The 23,196-nt window shown below is 37.0% G+C and overlaps 1 protein-coding gene across 1 annotated transcript; it reads left to right on the top strand.

Moving 5' to 3' along the window:
* CASP7 (caspase 7) lies at window positions 1-22,251 on the top strand. Its single transcript, XM_021399851.1, has 7 exons — window positions 1-83; window positions 1,686-1,798; window positions 16,805-16,953; window positions 17,938-18,066; window positions 18,524-18,699; window positions 19,266-19,404; window positions 20,635-22,251. The coding sequence occupies exons 2-7, from the start codon at window positions 1,686-1,688 to the stop codon at window positions 20,856-20,858; spliced, it is 930 nt and encodes a 309-aa protein (XP_021255526.1). The 5' UTR covers window positions 1-83; the 3' UTR covers window positions 20,859-22,251.

Below are 23,196 nucleotides of genomic sequence, written 5' to 3'. Positions count from 1 at the left end.
CCCGCGCCGCTCTCTGCCCGCAGGCACCACCCTCCGCTTTTGCTTTTCCTTTCGCTTCCGTCTCCCCGGAGCCCAGCGCTAAGGCAAGCCCCGCTGCCATTCCCCTACCCCTCGGGTCCCTGGGGCTTCGCTTCGCTCCCCCCCGCCGCGCTCTCCTCCGCTCTCCTTCCGCCCCGTACCTCGCGCTGCAGAGGGGTGCAAGCGGTCCGGCCCTTCGGGTAGCTGCACAGCCATTTCCTTGCAGAGGGCAGAAGCGTGCACACGGTTTCTTTTGCAATCTGTGGTGCTGATTTCCTCTACCTGTGTGGGACTGCTTCGCTGGGGCATCTTCTCCTCTGCCTGTGGCCTGCAGGCTTTCCTTTCTTTCTTTCTGTGTTGCAACTGCAGAGCTTAATCTGCTAAAATTAGGGCAGCAGTAGCTTTTCCTGGGCAAATTCCATGGCCAGAGTTGGACAGACAGCCCAGGAGATTGCACCAAAATGCGGGCCCTGTTTCCTTTCCCACCACTCTTCTCACCCTGTTCTGAGCTGACACAGAACTCTACGCTATCAAAACTGCCTTTTTCTAGGTTCCTGCTGGCTGAATGATCTAAATAAATGTACCGAATGGCCAGTTCAGTACACAGAAGAAGAGGAGAAAGACCAATTTTTTAATTAGAAGTGACAAGACTCACTCAGCCATGTTGTTACCTCTGAGTATCCCTTGTGAGATGAGTGAAGATGTTCCAAACTTACTTAATACTGCAGTAATGGGAAAAAAAAAAAAAGGCAGAAATACAGCAATTTGTGAGAGGCTGCTTTATGTCAAGAAAAGTGCCTTTATTTCCAAGAAGCACTTGTTTTTTCCTAACAACTGTACGCTGTTGATATAGTCAAAACAGAAATGAAAAATTAAGATTCCATCCATGGAAGATGATACAGTTTCTTTTAAGCCCATTTGCATGTACCTGAAAGGAGGTTGTAGCCAGGTGGGGGTCGGCCTCTTCTCACGGGTAACTTAGGGTAGGATGAGAGGTAATGGCCCTAAGTTGCACCAGGGGAGGTTCAGGTTGGATATTAGGAAAGATTTCCTCTCGGAAAGAGTGGTAATGTGTTGAGACAGGCTGCCCAGGGAAGTAGTAGTGTCACTGTTGCTGGAGATTGTCAAGAAATGTGGAGATGTGGCACTGAGGGACATGGTCAGTGGGCATGGTGGGGATGGGCTGATGGTTGGACTTGGTGATCTTAGTGGTCTTTTCCAACCTTAATGACTATGATTCTGTGATACCGAGGAGCTTTCTGGAAGTTTCTGTACTGGATGGGACTGCAGTTCTAAATATTTTGGTGTTGGTTGTCTTTGCCTTCTTCCCAACACACTTCTTTCCAGACCACAAAGAATTTTCTGGCAATTAGTTGTAAGATCTTACATCATAAAATGATTTTTACTTCTTTTCTAATGTGCCTTTTTCAGAGTGGTGTTAGACAAGTTACTTTTTGGCATTCACCACAAGGTAGAACAGCGATGGTCAGATGTGCAGTATCACTTTAATGCCGTGCCAGGAATCTATAGCCACTCTCAGTCAATTAAGAACCATGTGACGTAACAAACTGGCAATCCCACGTGTCCATTTAATGGTTTTATTTATGAAGTTCTGAAATAACAGTGCTCATTGAGGGATGCTTACATTCTTGTACTTTTATTTGTAGATGTCGGGAGAACAGTCTGTTGATCATTCTTCTGAAGAGAGAAGTAATGAAGATCAAGATGATATAGTTGATGCAAGACCAGACAGAAGTAGCAGACTCTCACTTTTTGCAAAGTAAGTTACCACTTTTATTTCTGGTTTTCTTTTTCTTTTTGTCAGCTATGATACTGCTCTTCTAATGGGATTGCAGTGTTCAGTTTGCCATGCCCAGAGTGTCAAAGAGGGTCTGATAGGCACTGTATGTTGTATAAGGTCTAACATATTTAATCTGTACCCTAAAGCTGAACAGCCCTCACATTCATCTGATTTACAGAGACTTATAATATCTCCCATCAGCTTACTTGGTAGTCAAGAGACCACTAAGTTCATTTAGCATCAGTTGTAGCCCCTCGTCTTAAACATTGCCCTTTCGTGGACCTGGGAATTAAATATGCCATTAATTATCTATTTTACTGCATTCAGCTCAGCTAATCTCCCACATCGCTGGAATCCCCTGCTGACTATTTAAGTTAGTTTAAAGCCTGGATGTGCCATCTAGACTGTAGCACAAAGAAGCCTCACTGAGTCTAGAGATGTAACCCATTACAGAATAAATTAAAAGCCTTTCATTTTAGCCTACTAGTCTCACTGAAGCATAATTTTACTTTCATTAAATGTACAGGCAGCAAGAACTATGTGCTTCTTGTCTGTACTCCTGAAAACACTAGATAAATGTGACTGAAAATGCAAAAGATAAAAAATGAATGTGCAAAACTCACAAATGCTGTTGAATATCAGAAAATACTAATTCCTGCTGTGAACTTCTTGTATGTTATTACAGGTGTTTCTTACAAAGACTGTTGTATTTACAGAGGTTTTGATTTTTTTTGTTGTTGTTGCACATGTTCACATTCAAGTGAACAATATAATTCAGAGAAAGTACGTGTAGAATGTAATTTAATTTTTGTAGCTTATTTTTGAATGCAGTGCGTGTAGCAAATCTGACAGAAATGTGAGAGAAGTGAAGCTTCCTTACCTTAGGAGACTTTTGATGTGCTGTTAACAAATCACTGAAATTTTTGTCTCTCATTTCCTCATTCCTCAAATGCATTTTATGATGTGTACGTGTATTATTAATTTTCACAAACGCACATGATACAAAATAGACAACTTATCATTTGTTTCTAAATCTTGTCAAATATTTTTCAAAGGTTTCTTTTAAAATTTATAAAATGTGTGTTTTAAAATATGACATATCTTCTTTAGAAGAAGTGATATGCTAATATTGTTACTCAATTATGCAAGCCAAAGTTAATCATTCCTGAAGGAAAAGCAAGAATCAGCATTTCTGTCACTTTTTTTATAAGAAAATTTTCAAGTAATTTGGCTATTCATCAGTTTGAGACATTCGTCTTCTGGGAAATCCTTGAAGATACAATTTGAAACATCTTTCGCTAGAAGTAAAAAAGAACTCAGATGAATTAAATACAGAAAAAAGAATAAATATGAGAAGTACTTGAGAAGTTTCAATACAGATATTATAGGAAAAAAATTAAGCCTGAGAAATCTATCAGTGCTTCTTGTCAAAAGTGACGTTAGCCTGTTCTACAGAGAAGGTCTTAAAAATCCACGTGCACTGGTAAGGTCTTTGTATTATAGAAAATCTTTGGCCTATAGGAATATAGAAAAGGAATGTGAGAAGATAAAGGAAGATGGGTTCTGATCAAAAACAGTGGCTGTCATGGAGGAGAAAGTGAACAGAGAATGATTGTTCATTGAGCCTCTCAAAAAAATGTAAAGGGACATCCCATGAAAAGTTCATAGAGTAAGATTAAAACAATCAGTAAGATATGTTGTTCCCATAGTACAGAACGCAGTTGTAAACTTGAAGTCACAACATATGCATGTGTTGATACTTCAGATGAGTTCAGAAGAATCTAGGTGAATATGTGGAAGAAAAATCCAGTGGGAATATTGAGGTTAAAATCTTTGATCCGAGATGTCCCTAAATCAGATTTCTGTGAGAATATATTCTGGAGCAAATTTCTTTAGTTTATTCTCTTAAAACTCATTACTAGTCAGTACCAGATACGAGGCCCTGTTTGCTTTCAGCTGGAACCTGAATGGCTCCGTGGCTTGATTGCCAGGGCTCCATTTTGGCAACATAAACTTAATACTTGTGAAAAAAGTGTCTAGAAAGGTTTAGAAGGACTACAATTTTATTTGTTTTACTAACCCAATTTTTACCATCTGTGCAGTACTTTCAAGGAAAGTCAGCATTGCGTTTCATTTCTATAAAAAATATTAAAATGTATTTAAATATATGAGCTTGAAATCGATAAGCTCAGTAGGAAAACAGTAAACTTCTACTGTTAGATAAGCACATGAATTTTAATGAGAAAGAGAACAGAACAGTGAGAAACTAAAATCAGAGCCACACGGATAGACCAACTGCTTCCAGCACCTACACAGCTCCAGTTCCCTGCTCTGTCTCTGAATGGAATTTAGATAACGAGAGCAGTAAACAGAAATAGGTGAGAATCTTCAATACAGCACATTGCTCTAAGATGACCATGACCATGGTGTATCAAGAAGGCAGCAGAGCTCAGAACAAACCACAGGTTGGGCGGGCCCTTCTGTGTGCGACACAGTTTGGGGGAATTCTTTTCTGCATCTCGCCTTTTCTTGGAAAAAGTGCTAGAACTTAAATAGTGGTGGTGGTGGAAAAGTGTTTGGGATTGTTAGACGTTGTTGGTATTTGTAGCCACTAGATGGCAGAAGGGTTTTACTTTTGTTTACTGCTGAGCTGGCGGTAGGGGACGAACTTCAGGAGACTTGCAGTTGACCCAAAAAGTTGCGTTTCAGAAGGCAGGGACAGCAAGATGTCCTATGGCAAGCTTGAGCAAAACAGAATTTTAAAAGACATGGTAAAGTAAAAATTGAGTTGGGAATTTGAGACACGTTTTTAAATGCTGTGTGCAATAATTAGAAACGGATAGAACGTTTCTGTGCTGTGCGTACTCATGTTACCATTTTTGAGACCTTAAAAATAGTCTCGCTTCTCCAAAGGATGATTTAGTGTCTTTATTTGGAGCCTTCTACTGGAGAACACTGCTAGGAAGATTGAGAAATATAGTAGCCAAACCTATTTTAGCATCCAGGTAACGTAACTTAGCATGGAGTAGAATTCAGGTTCCATTGTATTAATTAGAGCTAGAATTTCTCTTACTCCTGATGTGTTTTGTTTTGTTTGTTTGTTTAAGGCTGCATCTGAAAATTCCCCAGGTTTGGTAGACTAGCACTCACACATTCAGTAATCAGGACTGAACTTCAGTGAAGAAGCATAATGCAGAAGAAGGCAGTTGTTAGTAGTACCTAGATACCAGTTTTATACTAATTTAATTACATAGAACCCTTAGTCCTTTGGTTACTTTTATCCACAGCAGCTCTGCTGTCTGTTTTACAGTCAGTATATCCCTTCTTATTTGGAAACAGAAGACACTGTTTAAATATATATTTAAGAATTACAGATACCAGTTACCACTGGAAAATGTGTGATTCTGTAACATCTTTAGCGTAAAAAACATGAAATGTATTGTAAGAGAATCTCCACGAGTCTGGTGGGGTACACTCATGTATACTCCCCAAGAGTACTTCAGCTGTTTAAGAGTGCAAAACAGTACAATATCTCTAAGTTATTTATTTCTACCAAACCAGGCCAGCATGAAGTTTGAGACTCTTTATTCTAATTTATTTGCAAGTTTGCTAGAAACATCGGTGCATATCTTACTTCTGTAGTTCAAGAGTTATGATGCCTACCGATTAAATATCCGAAGTTTGTAAACTAGTATGTAGATTTAAAAGATACATAGGGATGGTTTGGTGGGTTTTTTTCACTCATATGGTGTTCATTTAGACTACAGGGCACGAAAATGAGGAAGTACAATGTTATTTAAACTATTTTAACTTCATGACTCATATCTCAATATAGTCACATTTCTCAATATAAATAATAATTCTCCAAAGAACACTCATTTTTGAGATTCAGCCTCAGCTGAACTTCAGCTATGGAGCTCCAACAGGAGTGGAAAATTGCCTTTGTTTCTGTCTTGCACTTTTGCTGTTCTTCCATCTTTTCAGGAGGTATTTTCCACCCACTTTTGATTACCAGCTGCTCCTTTGTATTCAGTTTATAGGATGTTTTGCAGTTAGTACTTGATGAAGAACAGTTTCATATAGTGTACATATCTTTTCCATCTCATATCTGCATATCTTTTCCAGAGTTGGCCATTTTGTATTTTTGGGCCTTTTGGAAACATTGGATTTGATCTAATGAATTAATTGCTTTATTTAGAGAAAAAATACTGCTAACATTGCATGTTTATGAAGCAACTGTATTTCCTTCTACACCAGCTGTTCCTGCCTTGAAATTAATACGTTCAGATTCAGATGATGCTTTGAATGATACTTCATCTTTTCATCATAACTTTTTACACTTTTAAGTTTTAAAGTGCAGTTCTGTTACAGGTTTTTGAGCCATAGAATATTACAAACCTTTCAAAAACAAATACTGCTACAAGAAGTGTCTCTTTTATCCTTAAATTGTATATAATAAATAAGTCACTTTAGAAGTAACAGCCAAAGAATCACCTGAAGTTATGCCCTGGGCTGGAAATGAACTGAACTCTTGGTTCAGCCACAGGTTTCCTTTATATCTCTAAGCAAGTACACTGAGTGCATTATTTAATCCCATAAATGAGTGATGATCTTTACTTTTACTATCCTCACTCTGAAGTTTAGTGCAATTTCATTTTAATTTGTTTGGGGTTTGAGCGTTCTGCTTTTCCCAAGCTAAATACCAGCATATGTCCTCCAAAGTAATGAACATACAATTTCAGAAGTAATGGGTTCTGGCAACTCTAGTCTGCTAATGTTAATTCCTACAAATACAGTAAAAGAGATTTTAACATAGGTTGTACAACAGAGGTGTTCCTTTCTGTTACTCGTTCTTAAGCTGGAGGTTCACTTTTAGTTTTGTTATGGTCATTTTTGTTAGATCTAGATCTCAATTTCTAGAGGACACCACAGGTGTATCAAACAGTTAAAATGGTGCACAGTGCTTGTACTTTCCCTTGGAAACTTACTGAATGTACTATGTAGGAAATGCCCAATATCTTGAAATAGCACCTAAAGTATAAGAAGTCATTAATTCAGTTAGCATTTGCTTCCAGTCTCCTTGGAGACTTCCTCATGTGAAGCACAGCAAACACTGGATCGGTCTTGAACTGTATCTGTAGCAATCACAACAGTGAGTCAAGTAGCCTAATTCCTTTTTATTGTAGTAATTTATTTCCGTCATTACAATGAACTCTGTGCTGTCAGCGCTCAAAATTTGGAGGAAAGCTATAATATGTTTTAATATTTAACCTTTTAAAGGAACCACAACAAATTAAGCTGTATTTTTTAATAAACCAAAACTGTATAAGAGTAAATATGTGGGAAATAGTTCTATGAATTAGAATACAAAAGAAGTCTTGAAAACTCTCTATGTTGATTCACGCTGTTTTCTTAGAAGCGTTCACTGTGTAAATATTGTAGTGATGGCTGGATCCGGTTCTGAGAGGAGATGTATTAAAAAGTAAAGCTTGCTGTACCACCTCCATCTCAAGATCTGCTCTATTTTCCTACACTCTTATATAGGAGCAGTGGTAGAATCAGAGTGTGTTTTCTGCTTGTCAGCAAAGGTAGATCAGGCCTGCATGACCTCTGTTTGCAGGACGATGGCTGTGAGGGTTTGAATAGCCCCATAGAAAAGTCCAGTGTGACCCACTGCTGACACATGCGAATCTTTGGGCCTGAGCACAGGGCATCCTGTTTCATGCTCCAATGTAGCCCTGAGCATGGTGGGTTCCTAGCATTAGCAAAGAGGATTAGACTTGCTCTTGAGCACAAAGCTGAAGCTATTTTCAGATGCAGTGTGGAGTGCCATTTGATGATGAGCCAAGGTACTGTGGAAAGTTATTTACCTCCTTCCTTCTCTGCCACCTGTTTGGGAATCTCGTGAATGAGCACGCTAAAGGAGTTTAGTTGCTAATTATAATTCTTCTGGCATTTTGCAATTGGTAATCCTAGATAGAATGTTCTCCTAGATATATTATTTGGAAGTTTTGCTTTATTTTGAGTCATATTCCAAGCAGGCTGTATAGAAATATATATACCTATTAATTGTTTGTAGTACCCATGACAGATAAAAGAGGCTTTTTTTTTTTTACTGCATACTTGGGAGTTGCCTATGTACATTATTTAGGATATGATCATGCAAGATTTCAGTGGAAGGTGTATGTGCTCAGGTTTTCCAGAAATGAGCAGAAAGCCTTTCAGCAAGCAACATTATTTTGGGTAAAATTTTACCTTTTGTATGGTATTTGAATATTATATGGCATACCATATCATAGGAAGGCAGGAAGATAATTAGAAAACTGAGTTACAAACTGATGGTTGAGAATCTAGAATTCACTCAGTTTTGGTCAGCTGCAGGTGTTACACCACAGAATTGTCATGCAGGCTGTAAATTATCCACACAAAATTAGGTGCCCAAAGATAAGGATGCTTTTCAACTGTTGAGAAATGTGGGCGGCATTAGACATAATAAACTGCATTGAAACATTTTCATGAAGTGGAACTGGCTTAGCACCAGTTTCCTCCATCTTGATCATTTATATATAATGAATAAAATTGCAGCTGTGATTTTGATTTTGTTATGTTAAGGCTATCACTAATAAAAGTTAGAAGGATGGTGGGATATTTGGCACTAAGGGACATGGTTTGTTTTGGGACTCTGTAGGTCAGGTTGATGGTTGGACTTCATGACCTTGAAGGACTTTTCCAACCTAGGTGATTCTATGACTCCATGATATATTTAGATATGTATTAGAAATCCAAGAATATCTGTGATATACAAAGGATGCCAAAAGTTCTAGCCTGAAGTTTCTTCTTTCAAATAGCTCAAACCCTTTTCTTAACAGTTAGTTTCTAGTTGTCCTGAACTGGGTTTCTCTGTTTTCCAAGTTCCTAGGAAGATTTCCCCCTCTCCTAATTGGAGAAGAGCCTGAAACTAAAATGACACAAAAAAGCTACTAGGGTAGTTCAGGTTTTGAAAAATGTCTATGAAGGATTTAAAATGTATTTTATTTCATTTCTCTAAAGTTGAAAGATAATTTCCTTGTACTCTGTAAAAATATATGGAATATAATATTAGGAGCTGGGAGGCACTTTCTGTAAGCAAAGAATTTATAAGTAGATCCAACAGAGTGAAACACTGCAACGTTGCAACATTTTGTTTAGGCACATACGATCTTTGAAAAAAAGTTTTAAAATCTAAGAGATGTTCTGCAGGTTAACCAGAAGCTGCAGGTTTGTAGAAACTTCTGAATGAGGTTTTCTGGTTTGCTTTGCAAGAGATCTAACTAAAAGCGTGCTCACACACAGGTGAGTCAGCTACTGCAGTGAGCACACTGGTCACAGGTTGATTTTGCTCGCCTCTGCAACTGTTGCCCTTGTGAAGCTTTGTGGTAGGTGAGGCCCTGCTGTGGACGAAGCTAATAGATTTTCGATCGTGGTTTACAGGATGTGGAACACATACACAGTCTTTCCTATAGTTCAGAGGAGTAGCTGCAACCACATAAGCCATACTAGATTGGCTGTTAAGGTCCCAGGGGTCTTTGGGGCTATAATATACTTTGAGGATTGCCATACTCTGTGAACTGCAACCATGTGTATTTTGCAGTTGACATGAAATTGTTAATACCTACATGAAATTATTTACTCTATTCAGGGAAGCTAATGTTCAGTAACCAAAGATAAGAGATTTGCTTCTGGACTGAAATCCTCTGTAGACCTCCACAGTGCACAGTAAGAATGCATTTGTTCCAAGCAGTGTTTTCCACCAGGGACATGCCACTACTCTGGCCCTAAAGACTGCGCAAATATGTGGTTGCTAAGTATACAGTCATAGAGTCATAGAATGGTTTGAGTTGGAAAGGACCTTTAAGATCATCTAGCTCCAGCCCCCCTGCCATAGGCAGGGACACCTCACAGCCCCATCCAGCCTGGCCTTGGATGCTTCCAGGGAGGAGGCATCCACAACCTCACTGAGCAACCTGTTCCAGTGTCTCAGCACCCTCACAGTAAAGAGTTTCTTCCTAATATCTAGTCTAAACCTACCATCTTCCAGTTTAAAACCATTTCCCCATGTCCTGTCACTATAGTTAGCTATAGTTAGCATACATCTTAACAAATGTTGTTTGTGTTCTGCTGTTGGGGGTGATATAACATGCTACAGGAAACTTAGAAAAATGCCAGGGTTTCAATTTTAAAAAATTGAAACATTTTGTGAATTTTCTGCAAAATCTGAAACAGTACTGCTACGGATTTTGTAGTAGGAACCAAAGTAGATTTTTTATATGACTGGAGGTATGAACCCAGCCTTGCCTTGGGCAAACAACTTGTTAATGAAAGCCTGGGTTTTTCCCAGCCCTATTAAGAATCTCACTAAGTCCGAGGAAATAATTCCATGGTTGACTTAACGCCTTTCTTCCAAGGAAAGAAACGTTGCTACAACAATATTTTCCTTTCAAAATGAATCCTAAGATTTGTGTGTTTCCAGTTAGAAGGAGGACATGGGGCATGTTTTTTTCTAAGAAACAAGAGATACTCTCTCTGTTAATTCCTCATATGAGATTCATTCAAAAAAACATCTTTTCCTCTGGTGATTTTAAATTATCTTTGTTCAGGCAGCCGACAGTCTTGCTCAAAAGACATCCTCAAGAAGTCATTAACTAATTATCAGTTTAAAATGAAGATGGAAGCTAAATATTTACTATGGCTTTGATCTTGAGATTGTTTACAAGCAGGCTTTTGTTTACTGTCTGACTAGTCCTATTGCTTTTAACTTGGGTAAGCATGCTGGCCATTTCCTGTCATTCTGCCACTTCCTAAAAATGACTTCTGTGGCTTAGGAACTTTGGCAGAGTGTATGTGAAGAAGAAAGCACTGACCAGACTTCACGTGTGTCACAGGCAGATTGAAAATGGAATGGATTTCTCTCAAAAGCCAATGTCACCGACAGTGGCTCCTATTAGTATTTAAAGTAGCTTTCACTTTGTATTCCAGCATGTAGCCTTGTTGGCATGTGACCCAGAATCACACAGTCAGGCACAGCGCAATACAGTTTTAGTATTTGGACTAGCATTTATGGTTAATGCTTAGTCCTTATCCCATATAATTTTTGCTTTTTGGTTATTAACAGTAAAAGATAATCATTTTATAAAAGATGCTTCAAATAGTGGCACATTAATCTTGTCCAGAAATGCTGCAGTTCTGCCAACTTGATGCAATATTAATGGAAAAAGTCAACAGGATAATCTATTATTTGCATGCAGCTCTAAATCTGCTTGACATTTTACCAAAACAAATCTGACAAAGAACAAAGAGTCTGCCTTAAAGAACTTAAGATCTAAAAAGCCCTAGTCAGGTTTAACAAGTGTCTTGTGCTTGTTATTACCAATAGATTTCAAGAGAAAAATTCAAAGAGGGGAGTGTGTACAGTAATTAGAGGTGTACTAAATATGGTGAAATTAGACTGGATGGAAGTATTAAAGCTGTGTAAAAGTATTAAAGCTAAAATTTTGGAGAGAAGGTTGTATAGGAGCCAGACATATCCATGCATGTTCATGAGAAAGCAACACACATGAATAGACCACTGATTATTGAGAGTAGAGTAAAAACACAGAATTAAATATTGAACTTTGATTTGTCTAATTTATGAATTCTGTTTCTTGGTCACTTCTTCAGAAGGTAAAAATGATGAGAGGGGCATCTAAGTGGTTAGCAGTAGAATAAAGAGCACTGCAATTTTATGATATCTTGTGTCCCACTACATGAAGTGCATGAAAGTTCTGGTGGTTGTTAATGAGTTACCTGAGAAAACTGGTACTGTGGACTTTCTCAGTCTACCAATGCCATAATCTTCTTGCCTGGACTCAGTAGAAAGGCTGATAACCGGATAAAAACAAGAATCAAGCTCTTCTCCAATGCCAAAAGGTCTGGGGACTCCAGAAGCAAGCCTGAGATGATGTGTTCTGTAGAAGACAGCATGTTTTATAAGACAAACAAATTTTCTTTTTTATAGAAACCTGCTAATAAGGTACTCAAAAATGATACACAACTGCCCATCATCCTAAAGAAACATGCCAGACTGAAAAAAAAAAGATACCAAAATATTCTGAGATATTTCTAATCAAGTACCACTTAAATCTACTGAACGTCGTAGATCAAGCCAGAGTTCTTTCTTTTTTGTGTGTGTACTTTGGATAGAAATTAATCAGTGTAACCTTTCTATTCTCCTGCGAAGGCCAACTTCCTTGATTTGAATAGTATCGTAAGTGTAGATTTTTTAATCTACTTACATCTTTTAGTATAGCAACAGAAGTCCCTAACTTTCTGGGGAGTGAAAGGGAATATAGCTGTTTTCAAAGCCTCTGTAATACCATTTTCAGAATTCATTTTTAATTAACACAACAATTTCCTCTTAGAAAAGAAGAAACTGCTAAGAAAAAAAAACAAAAACACTACAGACAAACAGGGACATCCTCCTGTCCTGTGAGAAGGAAGTGATTATCTTCAAATTTGTTTTATTCTTCTAATCCTCTGTCTTTGTGCTTATTTAAGTGACTGCTCTTTTATGAAGAGACTTGTTTTTTCCCTGGGTGTTGCTAGGTGTCACTGAATTTCTTACTTTTAAGGCAGAGAAGCATTTCCAGAAAAAAAAAAATTGTTGTCTGTCTTTTCCTATCAGTCTCTTTTTAAATTACTATTAATTTTCACATTGAGTAAATGGATTGCTGTAATAGCTTCTACCCTAGGGATTGCCTTTTTTTTTAATGTTTTCTTTTAATCCACTCCTCTCTTCTTGAGACTTTTCCCTGTGTCATGCTGCTACTGTCCCAAGGGGAGTCCATATATTATAGCAGACAGGCATTTTTAAAGATATTTTACATTTACTGATTTTTGCACCTTGCACAAAGATTGACATTACCAAATTTCACAGCTGACATTAATTATGGAATGGAGTGGAAGCTGAAGACCTCCATGGAAATATTGTGCTACCCTTGAAGTTAATCAGAAGTTAAGAGACAATGAGAGACTGGAAGCTCTTGTCCAGTTAAAGGATTCTTAGTACATTGCTATCTCATAGTTCTCCATGGTAGCAAAGATAGTGCAGAGTGATGTTAGAAGAAAGGAAGCCGAAGTAGAGGAAGCTGGGGCTGCTCAGAGACACTGTTTTCAATAAAATTGTAAAGATTTCATTTTCTTGAAAATAATCATTAATTATGCTTAATAGTTAACAAGCTGTTTTTATCCTTAAGTTCCAATACCTTTACATATTGGAATCATGATTTACCCAAAGCATAACAGAAAAGAAAGTTTGTTGTGATATCTATCAGTTCTTTAGATAGTCAAGATCAGAGTTCCTACTGGTGCAAACAAATGTATCTCCACTGACACTGACAGGATTTTAGCCACCCATAATGATCAGAAATTTGGCCTTTGCTATTTAAATTTTAGTAACACAATGATAAACGGTATGGAAAACTTTCATTTTGTATTTGAAATGTGAGGAGTTGATAATAATGTTTTTCCCAGTGTTGACACTGATTGAGTGTAGACTTGATGAAGTCCCATTCCCAGACATGCCACTGTCAGGCCTAAGCCCTAGATTTGGAAACACCATAAGAATAAGTAGAAAAACGTGCAAGTTATTTGAGGGTGCCAGAGTGGAGTTTTGATTTTTCTGAACTCTTGACTGAAGGGAGAGAGCATGAAATATGTGAGAGCACTGAGAGAAGAATAATTCTGTCTAAGGGAAAGATCAGAGTGACCACTAGTGGAATGAGGAATTAAGGCACAGCTGTAGTTAAAAACTAAAAGAAGAGGAAACAGTTGTAAAATTCAGGTTTCTATTTAGTCTGGGCAAGTTTGAATCAGGAAAATTAAAGACACTGGATATCGGAGAAGCAGAAAGAAATAAAACTGAGAGCAGATAGTTGACAACAGTTTATAAAAACACATAATTAACCCATGGAAATGCTTTCAGAAAATACTGTGATTAGAAAGCTTAGAGAACAACAGTGGTAAACATCTATATTAATGTGTCCAGTTCAAAGCTTAGAAAATAAATTTTTCTCTAGAATGCTTTATGCTTTCAGTCATGAGACAGCCTGCCACTGACAAGGAATTTCCTTTTAGGACTGATTAGTACATATTTATTACGTTATTAGTCATTATTACAAGGTATGGTTTAAGTTGTTTAAACTGAAGAGTGGAACCTTAAACTATCAGCTTAGGCCACTCAGGCAATTCCCAAATTGCCCCATTTTGGCACAGCAAACAGAATCTTAAAAAAAAAAAAAAAAAAAATTCTCCCTGGATAGCAGTCTGGGATAAGTGCACAGCACAACCTTTGCTTTCTTATTCATTCAATTTGGACAGATACCAAAAGATTTCTGGAACTGTTTTGTTGTCTGCCAGTAAAGGAACGATAGGCGTAACCCTACAAGGTACGTTGCGGTTGCTTATTATCTGATTATCCTGTTAAGCTTGGAAGGAATCATTAGAACAAAACCATAGTATCCTTTGTAAAAGAATGGGGAAATTAAACGATGGATTCATGCAGACTGTTATGCTGGCAAGGATTGTCTGTGACCTTTGACACTGAGCAATGTAGAGCTTCTGGCATGTTTTTGGGAATACCAGCAGTAGCTATATCTCTTAAAGTCCTGAGAATTTCTGCATGAGTGAGTGCAAACTATTGAACTCGGAAGTTAAATGGTTTCAGAGGAGAAGTTGTGTGGCTGCTTTACTGTGCCACTTAACCCCAGCTGCTATTTTCAGTGAAGTTCTTTGTTGGGTAATGTGACCGCATGACTTCTTGTCTCAAATTAGATCATTTCCAGCATTTTAGAGTGGACAGTGTAAATATGATATTGCACCACGTAGGTAGATTTATCCCAAGTGTCCAAACTGTTCATGGATTGAACATCAATAGAAATTCTTGTAGAATACCCTTGAAAATATCTTAGTATGTGCAACAGCCACTGCTAGTCATACAGCATATTCAGAAAGTCAGTGAAGCCAGATAAATTTGTACAAACTTGAATCCAGCGTGGACTGGGGAAATTAGTCTCTTCATTGACCTGAGTGCTTATTTCTTATTTTGAATTTTCTTTTACTCTTTCCTTTTTTCCAAAGAGTTGTCTTGTGATGTTGGACTAGGGGGAATTTTAGGCTAAAATAAAAATCCACGATCTCTTTGAAACTCAAAGGTAATATTAACATCATGCAGCTGTGGATAATTCTTTAAAAAGGTTAAAATCTTTTCTTGAGGCAAAGCATATTTAATTATTGCTCTCAGAGCCCTCAAGAAGCAGTAGGTAGGGAGAATACCAATATCTGTGGTTTGCCAGAAAAAAAACACACTGTATTTTCAGAGTATCAAATACAGTCCTCAAGTAGGTTCAATTCAAATCTTGTTTCATAGCCTCTAACAGAAGACTAAGAGGGGAGATGACATTAGAATGATGGGTAAAAAAGAGTACAGAGAAAGCCTGCCAGATGCAACTATTTAATTTGGTCCTTTATAACAGAGCATGAGGACACTCTAAGATAAGAAGCTTTAAAATTGAATTGCTGTGGCATTTGAATGTGATGAATCATCTAGAGGTGCTTTTTTATGGTTTCCAGTTAGTCCTGCCCTTTAGTAATAAAAAAGTGGACACTTGGAGACTCCAACAATTGCTAGAGACAACAATTGTTAAATCAGGAAGATAAGAAAGTACATTTCCTAAACAACATTTAATCAATTCACAGCAATCTCATCTCCGAAGGCTATTAGTGAAGCAAATAGCTTGGTAATTTTCTAGAAAGATGTCGTAGTGAGAACAGTGAAAGTACTTAATTGACATTATGGGACAAATCTCATTTTGTTAAAAATAAATGGTATAGTACAGTTAGTTGTGCTGAGAAAATAGGTTATGTTTTCCTCTCAGACTTCAGCAATAAGTACTACTGGAAGCAAGATGATAATATCTTCTTCTGCCCTTTCACGAGTATTATTTCTAAGTGGGCCTGCTCCAAAGCTTGCTTATATTTCTGAGGTTTCATCAGACCCTTTGAAGGCTTTCACTGCCTTCAGTTCTGCTTGTGGAGATCATCTCAACATCAGAAGTCACTTGGCTGGACAAAAAAGTCCTCCTCTAGAAGCAAGCACTGCTGAGTTCCTCATGCTTGTACTTCAGGTGTGCATGCTGGTTGTCATAGATTCATTCTATAATATTTAATTTGGTGTAAATTGGTGGGTAGAGTCTGTGCTGTCTCTCAGCATCTTTTTCTAATTCAGTCTAAGACTCCATCACATAGCAGAAAGATCAGTGCACAGTTACATTAGTGGAGAACATTTATATGATTTTGTTTGGTTGATTGTTTATAATAAGGTTGAGATACTGATGAGATCACACTGAAGTGTACTTAGTTTTTAGCATAGCTTCAAACTATTGATTGACAGACCACGCTAACAAATGAGCTGTTCATATCTATAACCTTTATCAGTAGAAAATACCTACTGCTTGTAATCATTTTCAGAGAATTTAGGGATGATTCCATAAACAAATCCCATCATGCCACATGATAAATTGTGTATCTTCTTGTCATGCTTGGAATAGCTATTAAGGAAGATCTGTTTGGGTTTACATGAATCACTTAAAGTAAAATTAAAATAGTACTTACATCCAGAACCAGAGTTTGCAAAAGACTGCTGCCAGCCTGATATTTGCTCAAGGTCTGCATGTATTGCAGTTGACTGCAGTTCACTCAAGGGTGATTTTACCATCATCAGTATCCAAATACAGCATGGAAATCATGAGACTTAAGCAATGAGTTAGTATCTCTACATCTCTCCATGAAATATGAAGGAAGAGAAATAGAAATAAAAACATCAGGTAGTGCTGCCCCAATGGCATGAGTTAAGATAAATAAGCACATTGCATGTGACTGGTCATTAACAATATTTTCATTTGATTCGCACAGGAAAAAGAAGAATGGAGAAGAAGAACAGCCGAAGTCCTCTCTCAGTAACCAGTACCGAATTGTTACACCCACATTCCAGTATAATATGAACTACAAGAAAGTGGGCAAATGTATAATTATAAACAACAAAAATTTTGAAGACAAAACAGGTAATGTTCTTTGTCCTGCTTGAGAAGGGAGGTTGGAGCATAACCTCCAGAGGTCCTTTCCAACCTAAACCATTCTTTAATTCTGTGATTCTGTCGACACTTACTACAGATTTTAGAATTTTTATACTGTCATTAATCAATAAACCTGTTCTATTTAGGACATGGAATTTTAATGACTATACTCATTTTATTTGATAAGTAGTTGTTCATACTGCTCGTTCCCATTCTTTAATACTTATATTAGAGTAGCTCTTTGCAGCTCCTTTGCAGTAGGTGGTTCAAAATGCACATCACCTTGTTCTGCCAACTTCCAACTAAAGTTTTGTCCTAGAATTTAAGGCTGTCTTGTTAAAACTTGAACTTTGGTATCTGCAGCCCATGTTATAACTTCTCTGTCTCTGAGCTGCACCTAATAGCTATAGCTGTGCTACAAAAATAATAGCTATAGCTGTGCTCTGTTCACAATCCGGTGTCAGCTGCACTTAACTTTCCAGATTCTGTACAGTTTTGAAGCAGACAGATATCTGTGATACAGCCAACTTTGTAGGCTTTTTTTTCCCTCTACAAGCTGGGCATACTAATTAAATGAAATGCTTATTCCAAAGAATTTACGTCAATTACTTTTGTGTGGGTATCATGGGGAATCTTTTTTAACAATTATTCCTTGAAGAGCTTCGTGCATATGTTACTCTGCATAACCAAAAGGAGATAGAATTCTCCACAGAGGTCCCATGTTGCAAGATGCTGGAGATAAACCAGCATTTTTCAGGATAAAATACATGTTCACATTGGACCTTGCATTATTTTGCATTAAAATGAAAACTCAGTTTGTTCTGAATGCCAAGGATGTTGTTAGAGGATTGTTTTAAATTCATGTCATCATGACATTGTAAATTAATTAAGAACCTAAAAGTTGCCTTTGAACATATAAATTATTTTAAATTGTGTAACATGCAATCAACTGTATTATTTCTTTTCTGGTAGGAATGGGTACACGCAATGGCACTGATAAAGATGCTGGAGATCTCTCTAAGAGTTTCAGAAGCTTAGGTTTTGATGTTCACACATACAATGACCGAAGCTGTGATGATATGAAAAAACTACTGCAACAAGGTAAAAATTTAGAGCCGGAGAATAATTTATCGTGGAAAGGACCTCTGGAGGTCACCTAAGTAATGCTCTGCACAGAGTAGGTCAGATTAGAACAGAGTGCTTAGGCCTCATGAAATGCAATTTTCCCTAGAGAAAGATTCAGTTTCTAAACAGATAGCCTTAACTCCCCTCCTCTTCCTGTCAATTCAGAAGTGCATAGTTTTTTTGTCATAGTATATGAACATTGCATGTAGTTAAGAGTTCAGCCTGTTGAATCCAGCGGGCTGAAATCTATGTTCATTTATTCAAAGTATTCATCACATTATTAAAAAGTGGGTTGTGTCATCTTTATCCACTCCTTTTTATGACTTCCAGTAGAGGCCTACTGCATGTTTAGTCTCAGAAAGATGTGTTTGATAAATATAATTTTCCATTTAAAATGTTGCCTCCTTTTGACTAAAAAGTGTTTGATTTGTAGCTGCTGAAGAGAATCATTGCGATGCTGCTTGTTTTGCCTGTATCCTTCTAAGCCATGGGGAAGAAGGCCTCATATATGGCACTGATGGACCCATGGCTATCAAACATCTGACTGCACTCTTCAGAGGAGACAAATGTAAAAGCCTTATAGGCAAACCCAAATTGTTTTTCATTCAGGTAAATATTATATCCTTCTTCTGCAGTGGGGAAAACGTATGATGTCACTTGTCTGGTCATGAAAGGCTCTGAAAATTACGAATTTTGCTAGAGGTTTTGAGGAAAAAAACAGGAGAGAAGTTGATTATGGCTGACTTATCTTGTTTGTTTTTATAAGGTGATTTACATGCAAGATTCTTAGATGTAAAGAACATACTGTAATATTCCTCATCCACATTTTTTGTACATGTACATTTTTTGTTTCTTTTTGTGATGGGCAATACATGAACTTCAGAGCATTTTGATAATCTCCATCTTGTGCTGACAGAGCTGAGGACAGTATGTGATTACCAATCGAAATAATTCCGTCCAAGTCTCTTTGGATAAAGGCTGTGTCTCCAAATTACTGCATTCTGCTAAATTCTCCATTCACCCTGAGTAGCCTTACTTTCTACTTTCTTGCTTCTTATACATACAAAGAACTGCTAAAAACTGCATCCGTTTAAAAATGTTAAAAAAAAAAACTTTATAAAATACCTCATTTCTCCTTACTGGTCAAGTTCTCTTCATCTTCACTGCTGTTTCAGGCATGCCGAGGCTCTGAGTTTGATGAAGGTATACAAACTGACTCTGGACCTGCAAATGACACTCTGGAAACAGATGCCAATCCTAGATACAAAATCCCAGTAGAAGCAGATTTTCTGTTTGCATATTCCACAGTGCCAGGTAATAAAAAAAAGGGAATAGTAGAGGCAAGAAACCTAAAAATTTATCATTTACATTAACTTGCACTATTTGTAAATTAGATGTGCATTTTTACATTTAAATTACACTTTCTAGGTATATGTAAATAAATAAAAAAGAAGGCTATGTTCTATTAATTTTTTTAAAATTTATTTTCTGTTATCTCCAACAACCTTAACATTTTTATTTTGGGAAGTGCAAATAGAAGCACTATATTGACTTTTATTAACATTCAGAATTTTAATTTACTGTGGTTAACAACCTTCTTTTCTAGTGAGAAGTTAGATTATAAAGGAAATATTCCTACTGTTTCACTATGCAGCTAGAAGTATAGCATGCACCTAGCAGTAAAAGTGAGTTTGTATGAGATATATAATAAGGAGTATGAATCTGAGTGTGAAGCTGTAATCATTAGGAATAGAAATAAGTTACCTTAAATATGTTTTGAAGGTTGCTCAATAAAAAAGTATGATCTGAACTCCTTCATTACAGCATAGAAAAAGTTTGTAGGTGGAGAATTAATCTCTTTGTCTTGCATTACTAATATAGCTGGAAAAAAAAACAGAAAGTCCAATCTTCAGTTGCCAATCAACATTTTTCATCTATAATAGTTACTCTGATAAAACGTTATTTTTACAGAACTGGTTGTGTCTCTGCCCTTATGCATCACAGCTGCGGTAGTACTACCACTAGCATCCTAGACTGACCCTCATTGATGAGCTAGTGTATACTGATGGACAAAATGCTAAGACAGTGTATGTTTGGACAGTGTGTTCTATCCACTACTTTTCTATTGAGCTGAAATAGGAGAAAGCCCAAATCTGGCAGATGACAAGGCACAGACGTTACAGATGGCAGAGGAAGGTGATACCCGCCCTTGACAGGCTAGTTTAGTAACTGTGTTGAATTTGAATGCAGGAAGAGGATGGGCGATCTATAGCATGAACCTTTGCAAAAATACGCTCTATGAAAAAATAGAGAATGGTACCTTAATATTCTGAGGGTTGGAGAGGTAGTACACATTATTTTCCACATCAGTGAAGCAGGATTTGTGACATGAGTAATAAGAATTGAACTTTTTGTGTGCAGTTACTGCTTCTCGAGAATCTTTCACATGAACTGGTACATTTATCTCTGATGTTCCATTTTTCAGCACAAAGTCATAAGAAAAAAGAGGGAAAAAATGTTCTTTTTTTATTTCTTTCCTGTAAGGTTATTATTCCTGGAGGAATCCTGGAAGAGGCTCTTGGTTTGTGCAGTCTCTGTGCTCTGTGCTAAATGAACATGGAAAACAACTTGAGATCATGCAGATCCTCACACGGGTCAACTATGTGGTTGCCACGAATTTTGAATCACAGTCTGATGATCCACGCTTCAGTGAGAAGAAGCAGATTCCTTGCGTAGTCTCTATGCTCACTAAGGAACTTTACTTCTGAAAGCATATTTTAATACAGCCAGTAATGTGGGATCAGGATAAATTTTTGGGTGAAGATTAGATTACAAATTGCAGTAGCACAATTTTTAATAACAGGAATGTAATGACACTAGATTTACATACTGTATAAGCTGGGGTATCTTTTGAATGGACAATATGCAATATTTTAAAGAAGACCTAAATGCTGTGGATCAATCCTATAGCTAATTTCTAGTTTGCATTAGAATCATAGGCTCTATGATTCTAATACAAATTATTTGGATTTCTCTTAGTGTAGCTGTCTTGATTTATGGGTGTTGAAGATGTTCTGAGAGTCAGTTACCTGACCCATAAAGGTTTACTCCAAAAAACAGACTGTAAAATCTGTAAAAAACATATCAATGAAACTCTATCTTTTCTTCCACTACAATCTCATGGAATTGTAACTTCCTTGGAAATTTCCAAGACCATCATACAATGGATATGTCCACAGATGAAACTGACTTTATAGCTATTTAAAAGGGTGCTTCTTAGTCTAATAAATTTATTTCCATTTTAGAACATTCTTAATGAAGAGTAATGGTTGCACTGTGCTTAATCTGGAAGTCAATTTAGTGATCATTCTAGCATAAGGTGAATTTTATTTGCAGATGATTCAGCTGAATGGCATGGAAATGTATCAAATAGAATTATTTTCATTTTGGTTTTTCTAAAAGTGGGCAAACTAATTGGATGATACCTTAATAATATACCATTATGAAGATTTTTGCCTTGCAAATGACAATTATCTGAGAGAACAGCCTGTCACAGTAGTATTAAAGTTTCTCTGCTTGCAGATTTGAGAACCTCTGCATGTTGATTCATAAGTTTTGAACCCACAAAAAGTTAATGTCTAGACTTTGTTATAAAACATTAACATTTAATGTTGAAACAATAGAATTATGTATTCCAGTAACAAATGCACGTTTAGATTTAATTTCTACCTGTAAGGAATTTTGCCAAGACTGGAAATTCTTACTTGAATCAGAAACCAGAAGTGCCTTTTTAGTTAACATATTGTCATGATTTTGTATTTTGGAGTTATGTCAATGATGCTTATATTTCTACTTTTTATATTCTTTTAAAATATGATAGCGAGCTCAAAAAAGTAATTTTAATGATTTGATTAGACTGATAAATGATAGGTTATCTGCCCCTTTCCTAGCTAATGTACTCTATAGATCTTTTTTTAAACTAAGAAAACGGGTGTATGCCAAATTACCTCTTAATTAAGTATATTTTCTTACAGGAACTGTAGCATAGCGAGGCATATTTTTTTCATAAGTCAAATTTACAATTGATAGAATTAAATAAATTATTGTTTTGTGGAAGTCTTGAGCATGGTATCAATAAAGACCTGTTTTTTTAATTTCCTATGAACATTTGCCTGTTCGTCATTTAATCTGGTGGAGTGAAAACCAACCAAAATACATCCCAAAACTATTCTCAGCCATGAATGAAGTTGGTCTTCTGCATCTTTAACAAGACAGGGTTTCCCGTGTCAGTTGGAAAGTAGTTTGGAAGAGTAAGGTGGCATTTGATCGCTTGGGTTAAGTAGGCTGGATCCTTTCATAGAGTAAACTAGAATCATTGAAAAGATTTTAATGGAAATCTCCTAATTTGCCAGCCCTTAATCTTGCCCAGTGCATGAAGTGTTTGTATACATTACACTGTACAGTGGTCTAGCAGTTCATATGGAAATGTTCTTCTTATTACTTCTTGCTAACAGCTCTATCTTAAACTGTTTTCTGGCACTGGAGAAATGCCAGAAACGTTTTACCATGAGAAATGTATTCATTCAACATTTTCGGTATTCAGTTCATACACTTCCCTGCAGTTCATTTGTAGATTTTTACTAAGCTAATTCTGCCAACAAAGTTACCCTGCCACATTGTAAGAGAGCAAGAAGGGGTTCAGAAACAGAGCACTTGAGGTTTATGAAATAATGCCAAGAAATGCCAACAAGTATAACAGTTAAGGAGTGTGCTTCTTCTTGCACAGTTCTTTATTCATAACAGTTGTTTGAGAACAATCTTGAATTATTTAAAAAACTATTGCAAATCTATCTTTGCTTAGAAGCACTGCAAAAATGTAGACATTACCACCTTCTGTAAAGTGAAGCAAAAGGCCATCAGTGTCATTCAAAATTGCTTGTAATTAAGATGGATCAACAAATACCCTTGTCCTGTTGCCAGGGTTCGTGTGCCTCTCACCACTCTGTAGTTGCCTCACAAATAGTCCCTGGTTCAGCTTGTGGCTGGTGAGGTTCCCTGTGAATGGTGAGGAGGAACAAAAGCAATTAGCATTGGTTAGTTTACTCT

This window comes from Numida meleagris, chromosome 5, assembly GCF_002078875.1.
Source record: "Numida meleagris isolate 19003 breed g44 Domestic line chromosome 5, NumMel1.0, whole genome shotgun sequence".
In the NCBI taxonomy this organism is placed as follows: Eukaryota; Metazoa; Chordata; class Aves; order Galliformes; family Numididae; genus Numida; species Numida meleagris.
Note: the sequence above shows the minus strand (reverse complement) of the source record. Positions and strands in the feature narration are given on the sequence as shown.

Coding starts and splice junctions, on each gene's coding strand:
- CASP7 (XM_021399851.1), top strand. CDS start 1,686: ATGTCGGGAGAACAGTCTGTTGATCATTCTTCTGAAGAGAGAAGTAAT. Junction 1,799..16,804: donor AGACTCTCACTTTTTGCAAA/GTAAGTTACCAC, acceptor TGATTCGCACAG/GAAAAAGAAGAATGGAGAAG. Junction 16,954..17,937: donor AAATTTTGAAGACAAAACAG/GTAATGTTCTTT, acceptor CTTTTCTGGTAG/GAATGGGTACACGCAATGGC.